General features: G+C 38.3%; 3 protein-coding genes across 3 annotated transcripts; 1 reads left to right on the forward strand and 2 right to left on the reverse strand.

Annotated features, from left to right (window-relative positions):
• Positions 1–1,195: 1,195 nt before the first annotated feature.
• LOC132700681 (chorion peroxidase) lies at positions 1,196–16,699 on the reverse strand. The gene is made up of 13 exons (XM_060668162.1): positions 16,611–16,699; positions 13,025–13,247; positions 12,277–12,550; positions 11,344–11,561; positions 11,111–11,287; positions 10,859–11,055; positions 10,603–10,795; positions 8,455–8,803; positions 6,953–7,106; positions 5,643–5,801; positions 3,595–3,799; positions 2,068–2,182; positions 1,196–1,335 (listed from the first exon to the last, which is right to left on the reverse strand). The coding sequence occupies exons 2-13, from the start codon at positions 13,242–13,244 to the stop codon at positions 1,269–1,271; spliced, it is 2,328 nt and encodes a 775-aa protein (XP_060524145.1). The 5' UTR covers positions 13,245–13,247; positions 16,611–16,699; the 3' UTR covers positions 1,196–1,268.
• Positions 16,700–16,884: 185 nt separating this feature from the next.
• On the reverse strand, positions 16,885–18,373 carry LOC132701277 (uncharacterized). Its single transcript, XM_060669075.1, has 3 exons — positions 18,281–18,373; positions 18,045–18,223; positions 16,885–16,998 (listed from the first exon to the last, which is right to left on the reverse strand). Exons 1-3 carry the CDS (start codon positions 18,354–18,356, stop codon positions 16,915–16,917), a joined length of 339 nt encoding a protein of 112 aa, XP_060525058.1. The 5' UTR covers positions 18,357–18,373; the 3' UTR covers positions 16,885–16,914.
• Positions 18,374–18,810: 437 nt separating this feature from the next.
• On the forward strand, positions 18,811–22,026 carry LOC132701276 (uncharacterized). Its single transcript, XM_060669074.1, has 4 exons — positions 18,811–18,939; positions 19,116–19,217; positions 21,037–21,215; positions 21,744–22,026. The coding sequence occupies exons 2-4, from the start codon at positions 19,142–19,144 to the stop codon at positions 21,933–21,935; spliced, it is 447 nt and encodes a 148-aa protein (XP_060525057.1). The 5' UTR covers positions 18,811–18,939; positions 19,116–19,141; the 3' UTR covers positions 21,936–22,026.
• The last annotated feature ends 97 nt before the right edge of the window (positions 22,027–22,123 follow it).

Consider the following 22,123-nt stretch of genomic DNA (forward strand, 5'->3'; position numbering starts at 1 on the left):
CAAACCTAGCATTTAGACAAGTCTACTTAACGGGGCAAAATTAGTATTTATGGATAATGATAAATTTCTGCTAACTAACTAACTAACCTAAACTAAGCTTAAATAAGAAGTTCAAAAAGATAGTAGCGTTTCAACTTCAAGAAGAGAATCATTCGCAAAAAATACGTCGTGATATTTATAAATATACTCACCGAATGATCCTAGCAATCCTGGCCACTTTGAGTAAAAAAGAAGAAGAAATCTTGGCTTCGGACGCAAATTATTGGTTATTAACAGGTATATAACCTAATGTTTTGAGGTTATTTTGTATTCAACATTAGGATTTAAAAAAGAATTTTGCTCTCCCGTAGGGGCAGGTGGTATTGTCTTGTTGAATTTTTTTAATTTAAATACACCTAGCATTTAAAAAAGTCTAGCTAACAGGGGTAGGTACATTAGTAGTTACATATAACGCTAAATTTGTTTTTGATCATTATCAAAAAATTCATCGTGATATTTATAAATACACTCACCGAATGATCCCGGCAGTTCTGGCCAATGGGAATAAAGAAGAAGAAATACGCTCGAATTTATCAATAGGTATCATCTTGACTTTTGTCCCAAATTATTGGTTATTAATGGGTAGATAACCTAACTTTTCTTGACGTTATTTTGAATTCTATATTAGGATTTAAAAAAGAATTGTCCCATTTTTGATTTTAAATTAAGCTAACAGGATTAAATTGGGAGTTATGTTTAATGATAAATTTTTGTTTGATGCTTTTGATAAGGAATAAGAAGTTCAAAAAGTCAGAAATAGATCGCACGACTTATAAATACACTACTAGTAGTATTGGCCGATACAAGTAAGAAGGAGCAAATTACACTACAGTACAGTGAAGTACATCGTTAGGACCAGTGTCTTAAATGAAAAATTTGCTAATGCGAAAATCAAAAAAGATCTTAGCCGCGTTTGGCTAGTAAGTAAATTTTCTGGTATCTTTTCTTCTTTTTAATTTTATAGGCCAAATCATTAAAAAAAAATCAACTTCAAAAAACATTTCGACACACTCTCGTGCCAAAATACTTTTAAAATAATGCGAATGCTGGTTGGTAGTTCGATCGACCGAAAAAAAAAAGGACAAAAAATATTCCCCTAATTCGTTTCCCGCGTTTTCGACAGAAGAGGAACAAAATAAAAAGCGAAAAAAAAATTATGACATTTAATTCCTAAAACGGACAACGTAAGGACAACAAATAAAAAGAGAAAACGATAACCGATAAACGTTTCATTCCTGCCACGGTGTGAGATCGAGTGAAGGTATTGTTGCGCCTGCGCAGTCGACGAATTCGTTCCTAAAGACGTCGAATAAAGTTGAGCTGAGTAGAAATAAGTAGATATGGCGTCGCTCAGCCTTATAAGTCTCTTATGCTTCTATACCTCTCCTATACATCCATATATGTGAGGTATAATGCGATAAATATACATTTCCTATAGCAACATATCACTTCTTCCTATACCTCTCCTACGCTTCCCTACCTCACCTATGTGTCCGCATATCTCCTCACATATAACTTCATATATCTCTCTTATACCTCTATACGTCTCCTATTTTCTATACGTATGTTAGCTATAATGGGAAATATCTTATCTCTAAACCTCTACCTCCAAGAGGAAGAAGAAGATGAAGAAGTTGACCACCAACCATTCAACAAGCCCTATATTGAGTTAAGCTGATAGAAAATTTTTTTATGTACCATGGAGAAGATGTAACTCTCGCAGAAATGGTGAAAATACAAGCCAAAGTACGAGATGCGTATTGGCCTAAAAAAATTTCAAAAGAAAATGGCCGATTATTTGAAACATTAAATGTAGTTCTACAAATATTGTTATTTTTCAAGTGCCCATAACTCTTTATGAAGAAAAAAAGCAGTCTCTTCTATAAACTCATATTCGTGCCCTATGCCTCCATACCCCTTTTATACTCCCATATATCTCCTCTAAAACCCCAGATATACGAGGTAGTTCAAATGTACCGACCTCACTAGCCCGAACGACGCCATAGCTAATGAAAGGACGCGTCTTACCCCGGCACATCCGGTTTCCTAAAGGCGTGGGGCGCCTGCCTGGAAAGCAATATCTTGTCGCTGTTGTCGCAGATGATCCTCGACATGGACGCCCGTCTCAGCTCTCGCAGTTGTTCTACAGGATTTTTGTTATTATTATTGTTTATCTGTTTCTATTTTTTCGATTATTATTTTTTTTTAAATTTTACAATAGTGTTGAAGCCTCTATTCTGGCAATTATATATTTCGACGAATAGTTATAATTAAATTTAAATTTAGTGACGTTGAAACGAAACGCATGATAGTAAAAACCAACCAAATTAGAATTTTGTTTATTTGATTTGTTTAATATTACATAATTTTATACTTATGGTGTTGCGTTTATAAGGAATGGTATTGAAATGGGAAAGAGGAAGAGGAAAGTATAGAAAAATGCTAAAACAAAAATTATTACTGTGTATTAATATTTTATTTGTTTATTATTATCGTTATTATTTTGTTTAATTTTTAGGTATTATTATTGTTGTTGTTTAGGCTTTCTGTGTTTTTACAATTTTTTCTGTTCATTAATTTTGTAAAATTTTTATTCTTAAGGCTTATAATTAACTAGTTAAAATTAAATGTAACTGTAAGTTCAACAGAAAAAAATTACATTAACGTCAAATAACTTCATTAGGTTTTAATTGTTTATTTAATTTGTTTAATTTTATATAATTTAATACATATCTGTAAGTGTGTTATAAGGAAAGATAATGAAAGGGGGAGGAATAAAGTATAGAAAAATGAAAGAAAAAAATGTATTAATTATTAACAATAATAATTATTTATTAATATTGTTTAATTGTAAATTTTATTTATTTTAACATTGCCTTTAAGATATAATAGGATACATTTTGATTTTTATTGAAGCTTATAAGTGGCTAAAATTAAATTTAAAATTGTATAAATTTCAAATGAAGAGAAAGATTGGAAAGGAGGATTACTGAATTAGGTTTTTATTGTTTATTTCATTTGTTTAATTTCATATCATTTAATAGATATCTGTAAGTGTGTTGCGGTATAAGGGAAGATAATGAAAAAGGGAAGAGGAAAATGTAGAAAAATGTAAGAAACAACTTACTAATTATTATTTATTTATTTTTTCTATTTATTTATTATTGCCGTTATTATTTCATTTATTTGTTTTTCTTGTGCCATTATTGTTGTCGGCTTTCTATGTTTTTACAATTTTTTTTATTTATTAATTTAGTTTAATTTTTATTTTTATTTATTTTAACGTTGTCTTAAAATGACACATTTTCATGCTATTAAGGTTTTATTCTTTATATAATTTGTTTAATGTTATATAATTTTATACATATCCAGTTTTGTAAGTGTGCTGCGTTATAAAAAAATACTGGTATATTTTTTGTTTTTTTTTTGTGTTTTATCAGTCCGAAAGGAAATTTTACAGTTTTCTGCCGAGGCCTGTGTATTATTTTTAATGCGAAAATCGCATTAGTTAAAAATTTACTGCCTCACGCTGTAGCGTCCCATTCTATACGATACCTGGTTCAAAATGGCCGGGGTTGATGCTCGGATGGTTCTCGAAAAAGTACCGATCGCCCCTCTTCAGTCTCATGAATTGATCGCCGATGATCGCCCTGAAGGTGGGCCCCACGAGACTGCCGGGGTATTTAGGTTCCAGCAAACCCCCCACCCATAAGTCCACGTCATCGACCGATTTGTACACGCTGGCCAGTTTCCCGCCCATCTACGCAAAACGACACGGTATATCTCTAACCAAACCATAAAAACGACTTGTCCATTTTTTTACAGACAAGTTTCTGATTAGTGGACGAGTTGAAATTTTTACACCGGGTCACTGGAAAACATGGTCATTTTAACTTGGAAACCACCCTGTATATTTGCCTCTATGACATGTATATATAACATAAAAGTAATTCTGACTACCCCGTATATTTACGTAAATAGAACGCGTGTACTTACACTTGCAGAAGAGAAATTTCCAGAGGATCAAAAAGCATTATTATACCGGGTGTTTCAAAAAACAAGAAACGAACAGAAATATTCTGACGCAATAGTAGCTTCGAAGTTCGGAGCTAACCTGTATATTTACATAAATAGTCAACAATAATTATTATCAACTTTTATTATTTCAAAATCCAAATCAGTATAATTACACTAATTATAGTGACATATTCTAAGAGAATAAAAAAAATTCCAAAAAAATCAGTGGCGTTCACATCTCTGTGACAACACTATTCGTTAAGATGCCTACCGGTACGGTCATGGACTATGCAGTTTTAATCCAGTCAAAGCACAACGACGTCGTCAATACTCACAAAATCGGAAGAAAACTATTAACATATTATTAAAAAGCCGTTGTGTTTTACAAAAAATATTTTACGCTCCGTATCTTAGAAATTAAGCTTATTTGGACCCACACTTTATATGAATATTTTTCTTTTATTTTTAAAACACCCCGTACAGGTAAAACCATAAGACCGCACTTTTGCGAAGCGAATGAAAATGTCGCACTTTTTGAAGTCGCAAATGTTTTAAACATACCATCATCCAAAAACAATTAAAGAATTGACCTTTATTGAGGGTACCCCCTGGCTCCCTCCTGTTTGCACGCCAAACTTCAGCCAGATCGTAAATTTTCACTTTTCAATTTTCACTTGGTCGTAAACTTTCTCCAAAATTAAAGTTTTTATTTTTCTTTAAATGCCAATATGCTGACTGAAAATCAATGTGTTATACTCCCTCCCCCTCCTTCTATCAGGTCGAAAAATTAAAAAAAATTAATTGCCTCTAAACAGATGTTGGATGGTGGAACAAAATCAATTTTGTTTTCGATTGAGGTTGATATTTTTCGATAGGGCCGAAATTTGACATGAGGGTAGGGGTTCGAAGGAGCACCCTCAAAAAATGTTAGATTTGCGACTTCCAAAGCTGCAACCATTCATTCGCTTCGCAAAAATGAAGTAAAATAGACGTTCTACATCGACGTCGGATTTTAACATAAAAAAAAAAAGGACAAAAGACAAAAACCTAACCTCTACTCGTTATAGTTGAGACATTTGCGACTTCCAAAACTCCGACATTTTCATTCGCTTCGCAAAAGTGAGGTAAAATGGACGTTCCACATTAGAGCCGAGTCTTAACCGACTAAAAAAAAACAACAGACTGAAACCTAGCCTCAGCCAGCATAATAAAAGCAATTGAGACTTCCGAAACTGCGACATTTTTATTCGCTTCGCCAAAATGAGGTTGGATCATCGTATCACAGTCGAGGTAAGGTTTTAGAAGGCAAAAAACCCACAAACCGAAACCTAACCTTATACGGTATAGGGAAGAACATTTGCGACTTCCGAAACAGCGACATTTTCATTCGCTTCGCCAAAATGAGGTTGGATCAACGTTTCACAGTAGAGGTAAGGTTTTAGAAGGCAAAAAACACCACAGACCGAAACCTAACCTCATACAGTATAGTGAAGAAAGGACTTCCGAAACCGTTAACTTTTCATTCGCTTCGCAAAAGTGAGGTCGGATCTGGTTCTGAAAAAAAAAACACCGAAACCTAACCTTACCTCAGAGCCGAACGAGGCGAAATCCTTGAAGCGTTCGAGGCCGACGAGTTCCCTGTAATCGTTGTAAGGTCTGAGGCCGTGGTCGCGACCTCTCTGCACGTTGATCGAGGCGAGATCGACGCCGAAAGGATTCCCCGCCCGGAACATGTATTTCGTCAACTGGAAAAGTCCAGAAAAAAAAACCGCTGGAAGCGATATTAAAAATTCCATCTAGGCATTCGCGGTATCCGAGATTATATTCGAGAACAGTAGGGGAACATAAAAAAAACGACCGGAAACGAAATTGGCTCGGATATTTTCGGCACTCCATTTTATACGGAGCGATGTTTTTCGGATAAAATAAAAATAATTACAAATCGAACATTTTTCTTATTTTTTTTTAGCATTTTTTATATATATTTTATATATATTATAGAGCATTAAAGGTTCACTTAAACTTTCACGCACAACTTTGGGAGCCCTAAAAAGGCCTAGGCAGCAAAAAAAAAAAAAAGAAAATATTCCAAAATCTCTTTACGGGGTGATAAAGATACGAGACGAAGTTCAAAAGAATAGCCGTGGGTGTAGTTACCGATAAAGAGCAACAAATATTTATATACCGGGTGACACAATACAGACTAAATGTAATTATTTTGACAATAAAACGGTACTCTTTTTGCAACATTTTGCCAACAAAAAATCCTTTAAAAAATAAGTTCACAGTAAGGAAAAAAATACAATTTTATTTTTATAAAAACAAAATATCACCATCACCATCAAGTCGACATGACTGAAAATTCTGACAGTTCGTACATTTTTATCTGATTTTCGATTTTGTCGTGTTATCAATTTACAAAGGAAGGAAACGCTGATATGTTTCTGAATGCATGAAAAACTCTGCATTTTATGCAGCGTGGTATCCGGGAAGTCGTAATATTTTGTTTTTATGCATTTACTTATTAATAATTTATTACATTAAATGCTGTTTGCCATTAAACAAGTTTCGTTTACAATTTTTCCCGTGATTTTCCCAAAGTTCAGATCCCCATCTCAAGCCGCTTAAAAATTAGAAAATCTTATTTAAATTTGTCAGAAAAAAAAAAACAAAAAAACAATTTAGGCATATTCTAGACGTCGACAACATAACCTATATTCCATGTCAGTGGTGTGCGCACGTCGGACGCACACCCGAACACACCCGAGCGTACCCGAAGATTCACGAAAATTAAAATTTTCCCGCCAAAAGTGGCTTCGAACCGGCACTACTATTCTACTCAACTAGACGATTACAAAATGGCGGCGCGGAGGAGAAACAAAAAAGAAAAACTCACCGCGTCCGGCATGAAAGTGTCCACCTCTTGGATGGGCTCGGTGGTGAGCGTGCTGAGGATTTCGTCCATGAAGCGCTGTTGCCGCATCCGCGCAGGATAGAACATCACCTCCGGTATCGCAATGACCTCCTCCAGCTTCTTCGGTCCGTACACCCTGTGATAACCGAAAATTTGACGAGTTAATGCCGGATATGTCGACAACCCTAGAAATACGGACGTCCGAAGTCTAAATTTCGAAGAAATCGCAAAAAATGGGCGAAAAAAATGTTACCTAACAAATGAAAGTACCCGAAGTGCGGCCAATTCCTTTGATTTCCGCAAATAGCATAAGAAAATGGAGAAAAACGGTATTACACAGGCAAATTCGCTTTTTGGCAAAAATCGCAAAATGAAGAAAAAAAAAGAGTTATCACACAGTGAAATTTGGAGGAAAAGTACCGGAAATATCGACAAACCTATAGATACAATTACTCGAAATATGTCAATTCATTTAATTTTCTCACAAATGGCAAAAAAGAAATGAAAAGGTTTGTCCTGTTTAAAAAAAAATCGAAGTCGTCGCTACTTTTCGGTAGATGCGGCAACACTGCAAAACCGAAAATATTCCGAACCGTCTAATGTTGATGATAATGACCATGATAATAAAAAAATAAATAAAGAACATTTAACATTACACAACATTTAACACAACAAATAAGGCAAACAAAAGAGAAAAATAAAAAATATATAAAATAACAATAAAAATGGCAGAGAGGTACTCAGGTACTGATGGTCTTTTTTAAAGAACAAATACATACTGAAAACTATATCGAGAAGCGTATTAGAAAAACGCTACTATACAATGAAATTTTATTCTAGCAACTAGAAATATCGGCACCCCTATAGGTATGGGTGCGCGAAGTCGCGTTAATTGACGTAATTTCCACAAATCCCCACAAAAGAATCTAAAAAAATTATCTAATTTTTTCAAAAATCGCAAAATTAAAAAAAAAAACTTATCACACACAGCGAAATATTTTACAAAAATGATCAGAAAACGACAGAGGAGAGAAAAATAGAACAATATACGGAATGTCCGTTAAAAAAGTCAGAATCGCCGCTATTTTTTGGTAGAAGCGGCAACGCTGCAAGACCGAAAATATTTTGGATCGACAGAGGAAAATCAAAGAAGCTTTTTTCAAAACGTCTAATGTTCCATCAAGAGCGAGACACTCTTTAAATGACGATGATAATGGTGAATATCTAAATAAATTTTTTTATTGAAAATTTTCTTATTGACCCAGAGTCGCGTTAATACATCTAATTTCCGCCTTATAACACAGTTAAATTTCGCGAAAAGGAGAAATATCTGCAACCCTATAGATAAGGTAGCTCGAAATCGCGTCAACTCTTCCAATGCGGCAAAAAAATTGGCGACAAGGTATCGAAAATCTCGACGACCCTATAAAAACCGGAGCTCGAAACGAATAACGCAAAAAAAAATTATTGGAGGGAATTCTTACTTCATGGTACCGTCGACGATGGAGTGTCCGAAACGCAGGGCCGCCGCGGCGAACTCGTTCGTCACCGACGGCTCAACGGCGACGTCGTAGTCGTACGAATATTCGCCGTCGTCCGACAAACGTATGCCGAACTCTTCGAGGGCGTCGTCGCCCAAAACGGCGGGCAAAAACTCCCCGTAAACGATCACCTGCATCTCTGCCATGACGATCTGGCGGGCCTCCAAGAAGATCTGTTCGTCCTCCCAGTGCGGATTCAGCGAACCCAACGTTTCGGCTATCCGATTGTGCTCCCTCAGGAACAACGTGTGCAGCACCACGAGGCTGATCATTTGGTTGGTGCGGGTGTCACCTGCAAGAGACCATTGAACCATACCCTACAATAAGATAGCATACCGTACACGTGCTTAGAAAACAGTCCGTGCGTACGGCTTTCTATCACAAGTATCACAACTTTCATATCATAAGTGTATATCAAAGTCGATGTTACGGGTTCTTACATAAAGCGTCCATCACAAGTACATATAAAGAAATGCCGAAGAGTGGAGTTTCTTATAGCGATTTTTTATTGCAACTATATATCATAAGCTTATATCACACCTTCGTGATCGTATTTTAAGTCATAATCCAATATGTCGGTCATAACGTTTCATCGTAGGCATATAAGCAGAAAATCTACCTATAATAAGTCTTTTATAGCCACAAGTGTTAATCACAATTAAATATGATAAGCGTATATCACACCTTCACGTCAATATTTTATACCGCATGTCGATAGTAACATAAGACGTACCTATCAAAAAAATCTATTAGTGTTTTATACTTTCACGTGTTTATCAAGATTATATATCATAAGTTTATATCATACTTTCACGAAAATAGTATAACCACATTGTATGTTATAAACATCCATAGAAAACGCATAACAACAATCTGACTATGATAAGTCTTTAATGGCAGCCAGTATTTCTCACAACTATATATATATCCTAAGTTTACGTCGCAATTTCACGTCAACTTTTTGATTTCCCCAAGTCCATATATACAAGTTCCATATTACAAGTTTATATCAAGTTTCACCAAAAGAGTCATAGTCACAAGTTTTTATTGCATCTATATATTATCACTTTTACGTTCGTATTTTATGAGACAATTTAATATTTCTGGTATATACCATAAAGTTCCAATGAAAGCTAGTAAATATCATAAGCTTATATCACATCTTCACGTCACTATTTTATGTCGAATGTATAATAAGCTTTCATCACAAGTACCTAGCAAAAAATGTATCTGACCATAATAAGTTTTTTTATACATTAATATCATGTATTTATCAAGAGCATATATCATAAGATTATCACACCTTCACATAAATATTTTAAACCACAATCTAATATTACAGATATATATATTACGAACGTCTATCGAAAGCACATTAAAAAACTGCTTATGATGTTTTTAATAGTCACACGTCAATCTTTTTTTCTCTAAGTCGTATATTACAACTTTATACATGTTTATCAAAAGTATATATCATAAATTTAGATCACACGTTCACTGAAATATTTTAAACCATAATCTAATATTACGGATATACATAATCGCTCATGGAAATCACATAAAAAAACTGGCTATGATAAGTTTTTATCACACTTTTCATAATTTATTATTACGGAACTTTGTGATAAGCCTTTTACACTTTTATAGCGTAAGTGTATCTCAAGAGTATATACCACAAGCTTATATCACACTTTTACGAAAATATTTTCATCCACAATCTAATATTACGGACATATATTTTGAACGGTCATCCAAAGAGCACAATAAGTAAAATCTGCCTATGATAAGTCTTTTACAGACAAAAGTGCTTATCACGAGTATATATCATAAGTCAATATTTTATACCGCAAGCCGATATTACATGGTTATATGTGAAATTTACATCAAGCCTGCGTCACAAGTACCCATAAAAAAATCTGCTTATGATAAGTCACGACTTTCAAGTCATAAGCTTCAATTAGTGTCAATCAATAAATGTTTATCATAAGTTTATATCACATTTTCATGTGCCACAACCTAATTAGTTTTCGATTCTTTTAGTACCACACTTCAGAACTCTACATCAAAAGTGTATATCATAAGTATACGTACCGGACTCGAAACAGGCCGAACCTTGTTCCATGGTGAGACAGGCGTTGGGGTCCCTGGACAGGGGCAGCAATTGCCTGCCGTAGTCGTGGAAAGCGTTCAGCTTTCCACCGCGGAAACTTCTCAGTTGGCTCGTCTGTTCCGGCGTAGAACCGTAGACAGACGAAGCGTCTACGAAATGCGTCAGCTTGTTCATCTGAAACGCGTCGATTTCGTCGATCTCCGAGCCCCCAGGGGGCAATTAAAGGGGCGCGTATACCTGGTTAGCGTAGCCGAGGGTGCAATCGTAACGGGGTGCCAAAACGGACCTGACAAAGTTCATGCAACGCTGACCGAAACGTCCGTAGAAAGGGTCGCGTTCTGGCAAATCGACGGGCATGCAAGCGTAGTGGGAGGAGCCGGCAGGTAAGCTGGACGTGCCGTCCGCCGAGCAACACGAGATGGCGCTGCCGTTGCCTTGAAATGGGAACTCGAAAGGTACGGAGAGGGAGCAGAACAACGCCCGACTCACCGTACTTGGTGTCTATCGATTGGGTGAGGTCGTGGGACATGAACTGACCGAACTGCATCAGCAGCAGCGTGAAATCGTGATTGTAAGAGTCGACGTCGGATATAATCGTGGTGCTGATGGATCTGGGGCTAGGCAAGGCGGATCCGTCGGCTCGCGATACCCTCGGGGACCAGACACCTAAAAGGGAACATCCGTAGGTCTAAGTTCCGACAGTATGGCGGCGCGACGCTTGCCGTCTTCGTAGCTAGGGGGCAGCAGCCTGGAGTAAGGCGTGAAAGGGGCTCCCCAGGTGGAATGCAGGACGTTGTTGCATGCGCCGTCGATCCTGCGGTACTTGTCCGGTACCAGGGGGCAATAGGGCAACGTCACGCAGGCGTGTCCGAAAGACGTGGGCCGCAAATCTTCGCCGTGGGTCAGTCCCATTTCCAGCTGGCGGTTCGTCAATCCCTGCCTGAATGATTTGAGGTTAGGCCCGGCGAAAATTACTTTTCGTCCCTTTCCTCGAGTTCGCCCTTGACATGATACGATCGACTACCCGAAATTGCCCCTTGCCCTTTCCGCAAGAGTTAAATAATTAAGGTGCGGCTGGAAAGACCGCTTCAATCAAATGAATGCGAGCAACCTTTCATAAGCGATGGATTAAAGGTGGTGTATTACAAATGTTTGACTTTCATTCTAATCCAAAATTAAGCGGACATGGTTGCAAGCTTCAAAACAAAAACAGTTCGTTACGAAACATGTTAATAGGTATTTTCGTAGTTTCGTAGTTTTTTCAGATTGGGGAAGCAAAAATACCGGTTCTTTTTTGTCTTTGCCGTTTTGTCGTAAGTACCTTGTAAAACGGAGCATTCAACATAAAAACATATTAACAACAATTTTAATGTAAGTAATAATAAACGCACCAAATCTCATTTTTGTTGCTCAACCTAAAAAAAATAGAGTATATTGATTGATGCCTGTGCAGTTGTTGGAAATCGATTTTTGGACATTGTGAAGTCCTCCTTTACGAGTGGAATTGCTCAAACATTATAAAAGCAGGTGCAGAGTAAAATGTTTCAGTTTCAGTTTCAGTCAAGCTCTGAAGAAGTCAACATGATGACTGGCGAAACGTTGGCTAGTTCGAGTCAACAAAAACCTTACTACAGAGAGAGAGAATAAAAACTCGCCTGTCCTTGAAGGCCCTGGTAGCGATCGCGATCTCCAACGCGTTGTTGGCTATGGTGACGACTTCCGATAAATCTGACGCGTCGAACGTGCGCGAGTTCCTGAAATGGCCGTAGGTGGCGGGCCCGGGAAGCAAAATGGCCGCCTCGCGCATGAGCTCCGCCTCCCGCGATCTTAGTTTCGACATTTCCGCCTTGGTCTTCTTGTTCAGCGCCCCCAGCGTCTGTTTGTCCAGACGCAGGTGATGGTGGCCGCGATCTTTGGTCGCGACGGGCCCTGCAAGGCACGCGTTTAGTTCCGGCCATAGAAATCGCCCGATTCGTATAGTACGACCAAAAATATAGTGCTTTTATTGTATGTGCGGTACCTTGCGGTAAAACCTATCCCCGCATTAAGTATAGTAATAAGTAATGTTTGTAGAGAAGAGTTTAAACAACAACTGGGGTTAAACATAGATAAGCCTGTCGAAGATCTTTTATTCTGGGCACCTCCTTAATGGCAATTTTCTAATATATCCTCTAACAGCCGGGGTCCGGTTCTCATTGTACGACATTTAAATTTCTAACATATCAATCTTTTCCTCTGTGTTAAACATAATACGCAAGCATCATTCTAGCACTTGTTTAGTTTGAACGCCGTCATAGCCACCTTACACTAACTGAAATTATATGGCAACAGCAGTAGGCAGTAATAGGCAAAGTTGATGACGTCGTCGGTTATAAAAGCACTATATTTCTGGTGTCAGTATACCCGTGTGATTTTGACCGGTCGCGCAGCGCACCCCCTTGAACCGGCCGTTGATCGTGCAGGTTTCCGGCTCGTTTGCGGTGACGTGGGCCGGACAGCTGACGTAGGCGACGCACGGACTGCGCGCGCGGGACCCGATTAGGACGTCCCGCGCGTCTCTGGCCACGTGACACGCGACGTAACGCGCCAACGCGGCTATAATTACAACGATATGGCTGCGCATGGCCTGCAAATGTCAGAGAAACGTCAAATTAAAACCGAAAATCACGCTGGTACCTATGTAGATAGTATATCTAGTATAATAAACCAAATGCGTCCGAAAGTAAAATTGTATGTTCAACATAAATTTCAAAACAAAAGTGGATAACCCCTGTGATAAAAGAAATGATTTATCAAAGAGACTGTATAAAAGAGCGGTACTTGAACAAAATGATGATACATGGCGTGCATACAACAAAAGAATTCTTCCCGATGAGTTGCAGTTTGGCCAGCGAACTGTTTCATTTAAGCAAGTCATAGCTAATGAATTTAATAGGTATTTTATAGACAGTGTTAAAAATATTTTGAGGGACATTCCGCCATCCCGGGCTGTGAATGATATACTGATAATATACCAACTTATGGAGAAATAGATCAGTTTAATATCACAACTATGCAGAACCTAAAAAAAATAATAAGAGAATTAAAAATGTGACTAGCGATGAGTGTGGTATCTCAAAGAGTGTATCGATTGATGTCTGTGCAGTTGTTGGAAATCGATTGTTGGACATTGTGAAGTCCTCCTTCCGGTGGCATGGAAGACATCCCAACACCAATCTATGTCAAGAATTTAGGTCAATTAATACCGTTCCAGTTCGTGAGAAGGTTCTTGAGGTTGTGGTGAAACATCAGCTGCAAAGTTATTGTGACGTAATCAATATTTTAGTGCTTAACCAGTTGGGCTTTCCCTCCAAACATTCATGTGAATCTGTCTGTGATGATTTCTTGAGGGCCTTGGGATTTTAAGCGTGCTTTCGAAACACTAAGTAGAACTAGACTGTTGAGAAAATTGTACAAAATGGGTATTAAGGGAACAGCGTATAAATGGCTTTGTTTGTATTTAACAGATAGATTGCATAACTGTAGAACATGGTGTTCCTCAAGGGACAGTTTTGGGACCATTGTTGTTTTTTATGTATATAAACGATCTTGTAAATATTTTAGATGATACTAAAGCGGTATTATTTGCGGATAATGCTATGATTTTATTATGTTTGTGAAAAAGTTACCTTTTTCAGAGATATTCATTTTTACAATACAAGAAATTGTGGTAATTTTAACGACTTTTAAGACGCCATGTATTGTCCAAATTCTGATTTCTGTGTGCTTAGCTTTTGGTTTCCGTTTATCTGGAATTTTATATTTTATATTTAGAATTTATATTTTGTATTTTTTGGGTAGCATAATGCAAAATAAAGATTACATTATGATTAAAACCCGACGGGGGAAAACTTCTTTAGAGATTTACCGAAACTGGCATTAGGGATTAATTTTGAAGAAAACTTTTCAAAAATAAAATATATTTTTTCTTATCGGCGAGGGCGAGCTTTTCATGATTTTTGTGGCTTAATTATAATTATTTATTAAAAGCTATTTAATAAAAACAAACGTTACTGATTGGTAACTATTTTTCTATCCATTAAAAAATGCGTTATTGCTATTTATAAGATTTTCGAAAGCTCTGGCCTTAGGCTAAATCAACAGAATTATCCAAAAATAATAAAATGGAATAGCTTTTTTTTAGACATTTTAAGCGATCCATTCTACCCCTGGAATTACGCAAACAACTAAAATTGTACAAATAACCATAACTTATAATTACCATGACGAAATAAAAATTTGGTTAATTCTTGAGGTGGGCTTCCTTGCCTCAGGGGTGTCCCTCGCCCCACCCAACCCTATCTGTAATACCACTTTAGATATTCGAATGAAATGTAAAATACACGAGTGGCGGACGTACGGAATTTCTGCTGTCTATTTTATTAGACATCGATGGTACGCCACTGATTTCTCTTAAAATAAAAATAATTCTTAACACAGTCGTTAATATAACAGCATCCGGAGAATTATTATCATCAGTAAGAATCGTGTTGTTCCGATGTTATGTTACTTCATTAAAAACTGTCTTCTGACATATTTTTTCTGAAAAACAATAGTTGACAATTAAAAACTAGATATTTTGTTTGATACAGGGTGTCCCGAAATTAGACGTCAATATTTTAACCACGTATTCTGCGACCCAAAATAAGGATAAAAGTACATATAAACTAGGGTCCAAAAAGTTTTATACAGGGTGTTAAATTTGAGGACGTCATTTTTTAAAAATATTTTCGAAACACAAATATTTTTTGAAATAAAATTTGATACAATTACTAAACTTTTTAGGCTCCACTTACTCAAAATAAGGATAAAAGTTCATATAAAGTAGGGTCCAAAACGTCTTAGTTATTAACATTAGTTATTACATTGACAAAGAAATGTTTACATTATGATAATTCAGGACAATCGAGGACAGGTAGATGTATATGCCGACTTTAGGACAAAATTCATGACTTGAGAGGTTTGGATTTGCTGCTGGTGTAGTAATATAAAATTCCTGCATGTAATCAATTCTTCTCCCAGTTCCGAACAATTCTACGAAAGAGAATGCGAGCCAGTTTCAGTCAAGCTGCGAAGAAGCCAACAGAATACACACTTTCTTGTCTAAGAAACTTGCTTTACATGTTGCCTACCTATGAATGATACAACGGATCTTTCGTATTAGAGGCTTCTTATAATAAAAAAAGAATTCCACTAAAAGTCCTTTATTTAACAGCGTCATGATGTTCACACATAAGAGCGCGAGATACTTGACTGAGAGACTGACATTCAAATCTCTCAAGACCATAGAATCGGAATACCACAGACCACCGAATAAAACACCAAGATAATACTTGCTGGAGCGTATTTAGCAATCATTAGCCACGGCACTTTTCAGACGTCAGGCCAAAAATGACAACTTGATTGAAGTATATTATCTCTAATTATCTAATTCTAGTCCATAGGTAACATCAAAAATAAAAAAAAACGTGTTTTCTAAGGGCTTACGAATTATCTCGCTGTCGAGCTCTTTTTGAATCGCTTTATAATGAATTGTATGTTCAAAAGCCAGCAGTCAACGTATTTCAACAACCGACAAGTTTCGCAAATGGTGTTTAACGCTTAACGAATTTGTGTTAAGATGGCCGTCGCAGAACATGCGGCGAGATACGTTTATAAAACAATTGACCGGCTAACAATGCGATTCCATAACTGCGCGGCGAACTAAAAAGATTGCCGAAGCGGAAACCCATTAAAGCGGCCTTTGTCGAAATAGAGCATTTAAGAACAGCGGGAAAATCAACTCAACTGCCAAACGCAGCAATATAAAACGGTTTTTGTCTGGCGAATGTTCTAGAAAATTTCAAACTTGACGCCCACACAGCACCTTGGATCGATGTCGATCGAAGGCGTCGGCGGAAACAGTTCATTTTCCTCAAATAGATCGGGGAAAGGAAATTTGTCCACTTACCTAACCAGAAACAAAAAAAAACACTTAAACGCACTACAAATCAAACTCTGCTCGCTCCGATCGGTACCGCAGACGCACTGGGTTGTTCGACGCGAAAAAACAGCCGAAAGCACACGGTTTTTTCTCCAAATTTGAACCATTTTTTCATCGCCAACGGACACTGGACCCGGAACGACGCGAGCGGCTAATCTACCAGGCTCGCGGTCGGTAAAAAAGGTCGCCGCCCGGTGGTTTCGACCGCGCGCCGCTAGATGTCGCGGCTCGGCGACGTGAAATAAAACGCACGGAATTTCGCGGAGAGTGTTTATTGATGCGACGACGATTTTCTATCGACGCTCACAGATCCGGCGTCGTGCGATACCAACACGGTTTCGTAGACGTGGGGCGGCTGGAATAAAAACAACGGGTCGAGGAAGACGAAACAGGGGTGGATATTGCGGAGGGCTGAAAAGGAGAAGACAGATCGCGGTGTTGCCAAGTCTGTTGGAACGACCTGCCGACTTTTTTTATTGATTAAATATGGGGTCGAATTAAATTGCAACTAAGACGTCCACCTAACTGAGGTTGTTAATCAGGTTATAGATAAAGCTATAGATAAATTCATAGAGAATATTGTAAGAAAAAAATTTGAAATTATTGTCAAATATAGAGCGTGATCCATAAATATAAAAATGCGCCTATAAAGTAGTCCAGTTATTTATACTATACATATACTGAACTTACTTAGTTTGAATCGTTTATACAGGGCCAGAAAATAAAAATAAATAGCTAAATGTTTAGTTTCGTAGAAAAAAAGGTTTCCTTTCTGTCCATTAACTTCTAAACGCTGAAAATTGAAATTAAAATAATTTTTTTGTTTTAAAGTTATGCATTTTTAAAGATATGAAGAAATAAAGGTATATAAGTACGTATTTTTAGCAGTTTGCGTTTTCCATTTTGCAAAATTTGTCAAAATTAAAAAGGAAAGCTGACTAAAGTAAAAAATTGAATTAAACGCCGCCATTTAAGAATTCTTCCGCTTAAATCTAAAACCGGTTTTGGTTGTTTGAAGATGACAAGCAACGCTTCCCAAATATCAACATTTTTGAGAAATTGGTAGAAAAACGATTTCTTCGAAAAATGCAGGGCTGCGTCTTTTAATTTTTATCTCGAAAACGAAACTTGATAGAAAAAAAGGGGACGGAACGAAAAAGTTTCGTATTCCATTCGCCGATGTGAAACAAATATAAAATCTGCAAAAAGCCAGTGGCGTGCCTTGATTTCAGCTAATAATATAGATAAGATCGGGCAATGGCAGGCGACTGACGTGAAAGGTGAAAGGTTTTACTGATTTTTTTTTATTTTGACTCTCCGTATCTCGAAAACGACCGGAGTTACGACAAACTCGCGTTTACTGTATCCTGGTTTTTAGCCCTCCGCGGCGTAAAATTTTACGATAAACTGCTTCAGCGGCGGCAGACGGGACGGCGGCAGTTTCCTGAAAGGCTCGCAGACCCTCCCGCAGCGCAGCATCGCCAGCAGGAACCACATGTAGTCGCTCCTGATGGCTGCTTCCTCGACGCTGTCGCCCATCTTGTCCAGCTTGTCGCACCACACTTGCACCATCTTGCGATCTGAACGTTAACTAGTCAAACATCGTAACGCGTGGGAGTAGGGGGGCGGGGAACCACCGTTCGGAGGCAGGAACTGGAGCAGCGCCGCCGCCAGCTTGTTGTTGTACTCGAAATGCTCGTTTAGGGTTTGCATCGCTTGACTTTTGACGTTTCAACGTCACTCCGACGTAAAATCAACCATAATATACAGGGTGCTTTCTAGATGATGATATCCTGGAGAAAAGAAAAGAAAAGATCGTGGCCACTTTTTTGTTGACCGGCAGACTCAGCAATTTTCTTAGAGGTGTTTCACCCTTACAACGCCATTCCATTGATTCTTTTTTCGATAGAGGGTCATAATAGAGAACCATAGTTTCATCTCCCGTCACAATAGTTTCTATCGCAGGCTTCAGTTCCGACCCACAGAGTTCCAAAAAAGACCGCGCACACTCGACACGGCAATAGCCGAAAGGTTTTTAGGGACCCACCTTGCACTAACCTTATGCGTACCTAAATGATCATGCAGGATTCGACGAACACTCGTATCAGAAAGCTTAGTAATTTCTGAGATTTCCTTGACCTTTAAATTGCAACAAAACTAACCAAATCAGTTTCAGTCGAGCTCTGAAGAAGCCAACAGGATGATTGGCGAAACGTCAGCAATTTCGAGCCAGCAAAAACCGACGCAGGAGGAATCCAGAAGTTTGGCAAAAAGTGAGGAGGTAAAAATATCCTGGGTGAGTAATTTGAGAGACTCTTTCGGTTGCAGCTGAGCACTAAGCTTTTTGCAGCCTTCGACAGAAGATGGAACTCTGAGAAGAAGAACCTGTTGTCTTGTCTTATTAACAATCTACTATGTTCTAAACAATCTACCTATTCCTTGTTCTATTGTTTGTTTCGAAATTTTTGACAGTGACAGGCAGCTAAATCTCAGTGACAATGGCCGGATCCGAGCTCAATTTCTTCTACAACAGCATGCTCGCGAAGGCCCTCGTCCAGCTGGTGCCAGAATGCGGTAAGAGTGAGGCGAAATCGTCAACGTTCTATCCCCTCCGCGTTACGCGTGGCGCCCAAAGTGAAAAACCAATAATCAATGCGCAATTGACGATATAATTGTTGTGCTTTCGATGACACGGGTCGTCGGCTACTCGCACATCAATTTTTAACGTCTGCACCGTACAAAACTGAGCGATAAGCAGACGAAAATATCCCGAAACGCGTTTGTAAACATCGGTAGACGAAATTTGATCGCTTGCGGTCTATTTCCTGATCTGTTTGTCATCTACCAATGCCTTGGTGTTTACATTTACAATTATATACTGTGGATATTCTTATTCTGTTTACAGAGTCGTAGAACTGTCTCAACCAGAGTCACTGAACCCGCAATTAAAACACCTTACGGCTGCTCTTCTCTCTGATAACTTCCACATCAGAGCTTCCATCGCAAAATACAATTCACCACAGACTTCTTCCAATAGCAATGAGGCCGAAAGCAATCCCACAGTTGCAATTGTTGTCCTTCCTTATATTCAAAACATCACTGACTCACAGATTAATGCACCACCTATTCTATGATTTTTTTTGTCACATCCATTTGGAAATTTGATTATTATCACTACTAAAGGGCATAAAACCGTAGAAATCGCTAATTTATGTGTAAAGGAAAGATCTTATATATTACTTCAAAAGTTAACAAAAGAGGTACATAAATTTGTATCACATTTTCAAGTAAATCCAAAATAGTAAAAAAAATATTTTGGATTTGTATTCCCATTTTTGTTAAGTCTATAGCATGTAGATTACATTGAAAATACAATATTGATTATGCTTTATTTTTTGAAAATGTTTACTGGTGGGTAAATGCCCCACTGGATTTATCTGTGAAACAAAACTTTGTTGTTGCAAGTCAGAGCATGTAGAATAAACATCCAACAATTAGCGTGTTCTTTAGTATTAGCTTGTGCCTTGTGCAGTGGACGTTACATAAAAACATGACATGACATGACATGAAGCGCCCCCTACCGACTCGTAAAAGGATTAATATCGTGATATTGACATGCCAGTCGAAGCTCCTATAAATATTCTTCAAAACTAAACTAAGTTCGTCGCCGTGAAAATCTCCGTTTTTTTGTAATTTATTTGTATTTTTATACACCCATAAACAAACTTCTAATATGTATATATAGATACATGTTATATCTTTATATATTTCGATTATCGTCATTTCTGAAAGGAACTGTTGTCAGTTTATTTAGCTGTTGGATTAGAGTCTTTATACGAGGTGTGTTCAAAAAGTAAGGTGACTTGTAATCGGGTGTACGTTCGATCTTGGATAGTTTTTTTGTCATGTTGGTACACAGTTTGCACGTTTACTTTTTTTTGCGAGACACAGGCGTTCGCGATTTTCGAGTGTCAAAAAATGGAACAAAGGCTTTCGGTGTACAAATTTTTGTTTTTAGGATGTTTACATAATGTTCGTGTTTTCTAATGTAATGTCTCAAAAAATAATTCAAAAATATTGTGTGACTCCAACTCCATAAATGTTCAAAATTCCACTGATTCTATTGATTTCAGTGACTTGAAATGATATTAGTGATCTCAGTGAACATGCATAATTTCTAATTATTAATGATTAGAGATTTTCAAAGTTGCCTTTTCGTGCTGTTAATCGATATCTACAAAATCAAGCTTCGAAACATTGGAAACATCGTTGATATCGTACGTGACAAATGTTTCCAATGTAAAATATTTCGATCAAACGAAAACATGCAATTTACGGCAACGCTGTGACTTGAAGTTCGGCATGCGCTATAGGTATTACGTCTCCTTTAAAGATAAACGCCCGCTACGCCAATGGTTCGACAAACTGGCCGACCTAAGCGACACCGAAAAGCAATTGGAAACGCGAAACGAGTACATGTGGTTCGTCCTGATGATGCTACAGTGTCAAAAGATTCGGGAGCCGTTCAGGAGTCCGCCCCCCGCGATCGTGCCGCCCCTGCGCGATCTTGTGGTACGCATGCACTGCAAAATTGAATATTCCCCTATTGTAATTCGATTTGCAATCGTACGTAGCTCCCAAGACGCAAACTTCACTTCAAACTTATAACATTTTACAACGTATTGAGCGATTTCCGGATGAATTTTTCCCTGCACTCTGTATAACACACATACAGCCTCATTTTCCACCGTTTTTTATTAACGGCTCCTCAAAAAATTTTTAGCGGACCTGTCGGCGGCTAAATGTATTCGACACGGGCGCATTCACCCTTGGAGACTTAGGGAACCCTCCGCGACGGACGCTCGTCAGTTAAACCACCGCTTTCTTCGTTAGCAAAAAAGCGGTGATTGCTTCGCTTTTTCCAATATCATTTCGACGAAAGTCGAGCGTTCGACTCGCCTCAAAATTCTCTATCCTTAAAAGTACCACCGGTGAACGCGCCCGGTCGTTACGGCACGCGACGCGCTACGCGCCCTGCTTTACCGGCAAGGGTCGGTAACGAAGAGCGCCGGTTTTTAACCGTTTCGCGATGTTTCGCAGCCGCCGCAAGTGTACGAAGAGGTCCTGGTGGCGAACGACGGCGACATGGGCTGGTTGGACAAGAGCGTCGCCGAGGAGACGCCCGCGGGGCCGCCGAAGACGGCGCCCGCGAACTTTTTCGGCGAACAGCCGATGCCGCGTCGCGGGATCGTCTGCTACGTTGCCGCGTTCAGCGATCGCCGCCTGCTTTGACGCCCCGGCAATTAACGTAGACGCAATAAAAACGTTAATCCCTTGCCGCTTTGATTGTTTTGTTTGGTGAGCCCCGCGATTCTTCGACTGTTTGCGTAACGGCGTCGGCGGTTTATTTGCGCGCGCGTTGATAAAGAAGAAACGGCAGAGGTCAACGCGATGCAACGCCGGCGTTATTTTTAGAACTT

The sequence above is a fragment of the Cylas formicarius genome, unplaced genomic scaffold (genome assembly GCF_029955315.1).
Source record: "Cylas formicarius isolate icCylForm1 unplaced genomic scaffold, icCylForm1.1 PGA_scaffold_4__25_contigs__length_36172078, whole genome shotgun sequence".
Classification (NCBI taxonomy): Eukaryota; Metazoa; Arthropoda; class Insecta; order Coleoptera; family Brentidae; genus Cylas; species Cylas formicarius.

Coding starts and splice junctions, on each gene's coding strand:
- LOC132701277 (XM_060669075.1), bottom strand. CDS start 18,356: ATGCAAACCCTAAACGAGCATTTCGAGTACAACAACAAGCTGGCGGCG. Junction 18,224..18,280: donor CCAGTTCCTGCCTCCGAACG/GTGGTTCCCCGC, acceptor GTTAACGTTCAG/ATCGCAAGATGGTGCAAGTG. Junction 16,999..18,044: donor CGCCGCTGAAGCAGTTTATC/GTAAAATTTTAC, acceptor TTTTTATTCCAG/CCGCCCCACGTCTACGAAAC.
- LOC132700681 (XM_060668162.1), bottom strand. CDS start 13,244: ATGCGCAGCCATATCGTTGTAATTATAGCCGCGTTGGCGCGTTACGTC. Junction 10,796..10,858: donor CCCTCGGCTACGCTAACCAG/GTATACGCGCCC, acceptor GACGCGTTTCAG/ATGAACAAGCTGACGCATTT. Junction 3,800..5,642: donor TCGCCTCGTTCGGCTCTGAG/GTAAGGTTAGGT, acceptor CGTTTTGCGTAG/ATGGGCGGGAAACTGGCCAG.
- LOC132701276 (XM_060669074.1), top strand. CDS start 19,142: ATGGCCGGATCCGAGCTCAATTTCTTCTACAACAGCATGCTCGCGAAG. Junction 19,218..21,036: donor CCAGCTGGTGCCAGAATGCG/GTAAGAGTGAGG, acceptor TCTCCTTTAAAG/ATAAACGCCCGCTACGCCAA. Junction 21,216..21,743: donor CGCCCCTGCGCGATCTTGTG/GTACGCATGCAC, acceptor GATGTTTCGCAG/CCGCCGCAAGTGTACGAAGA.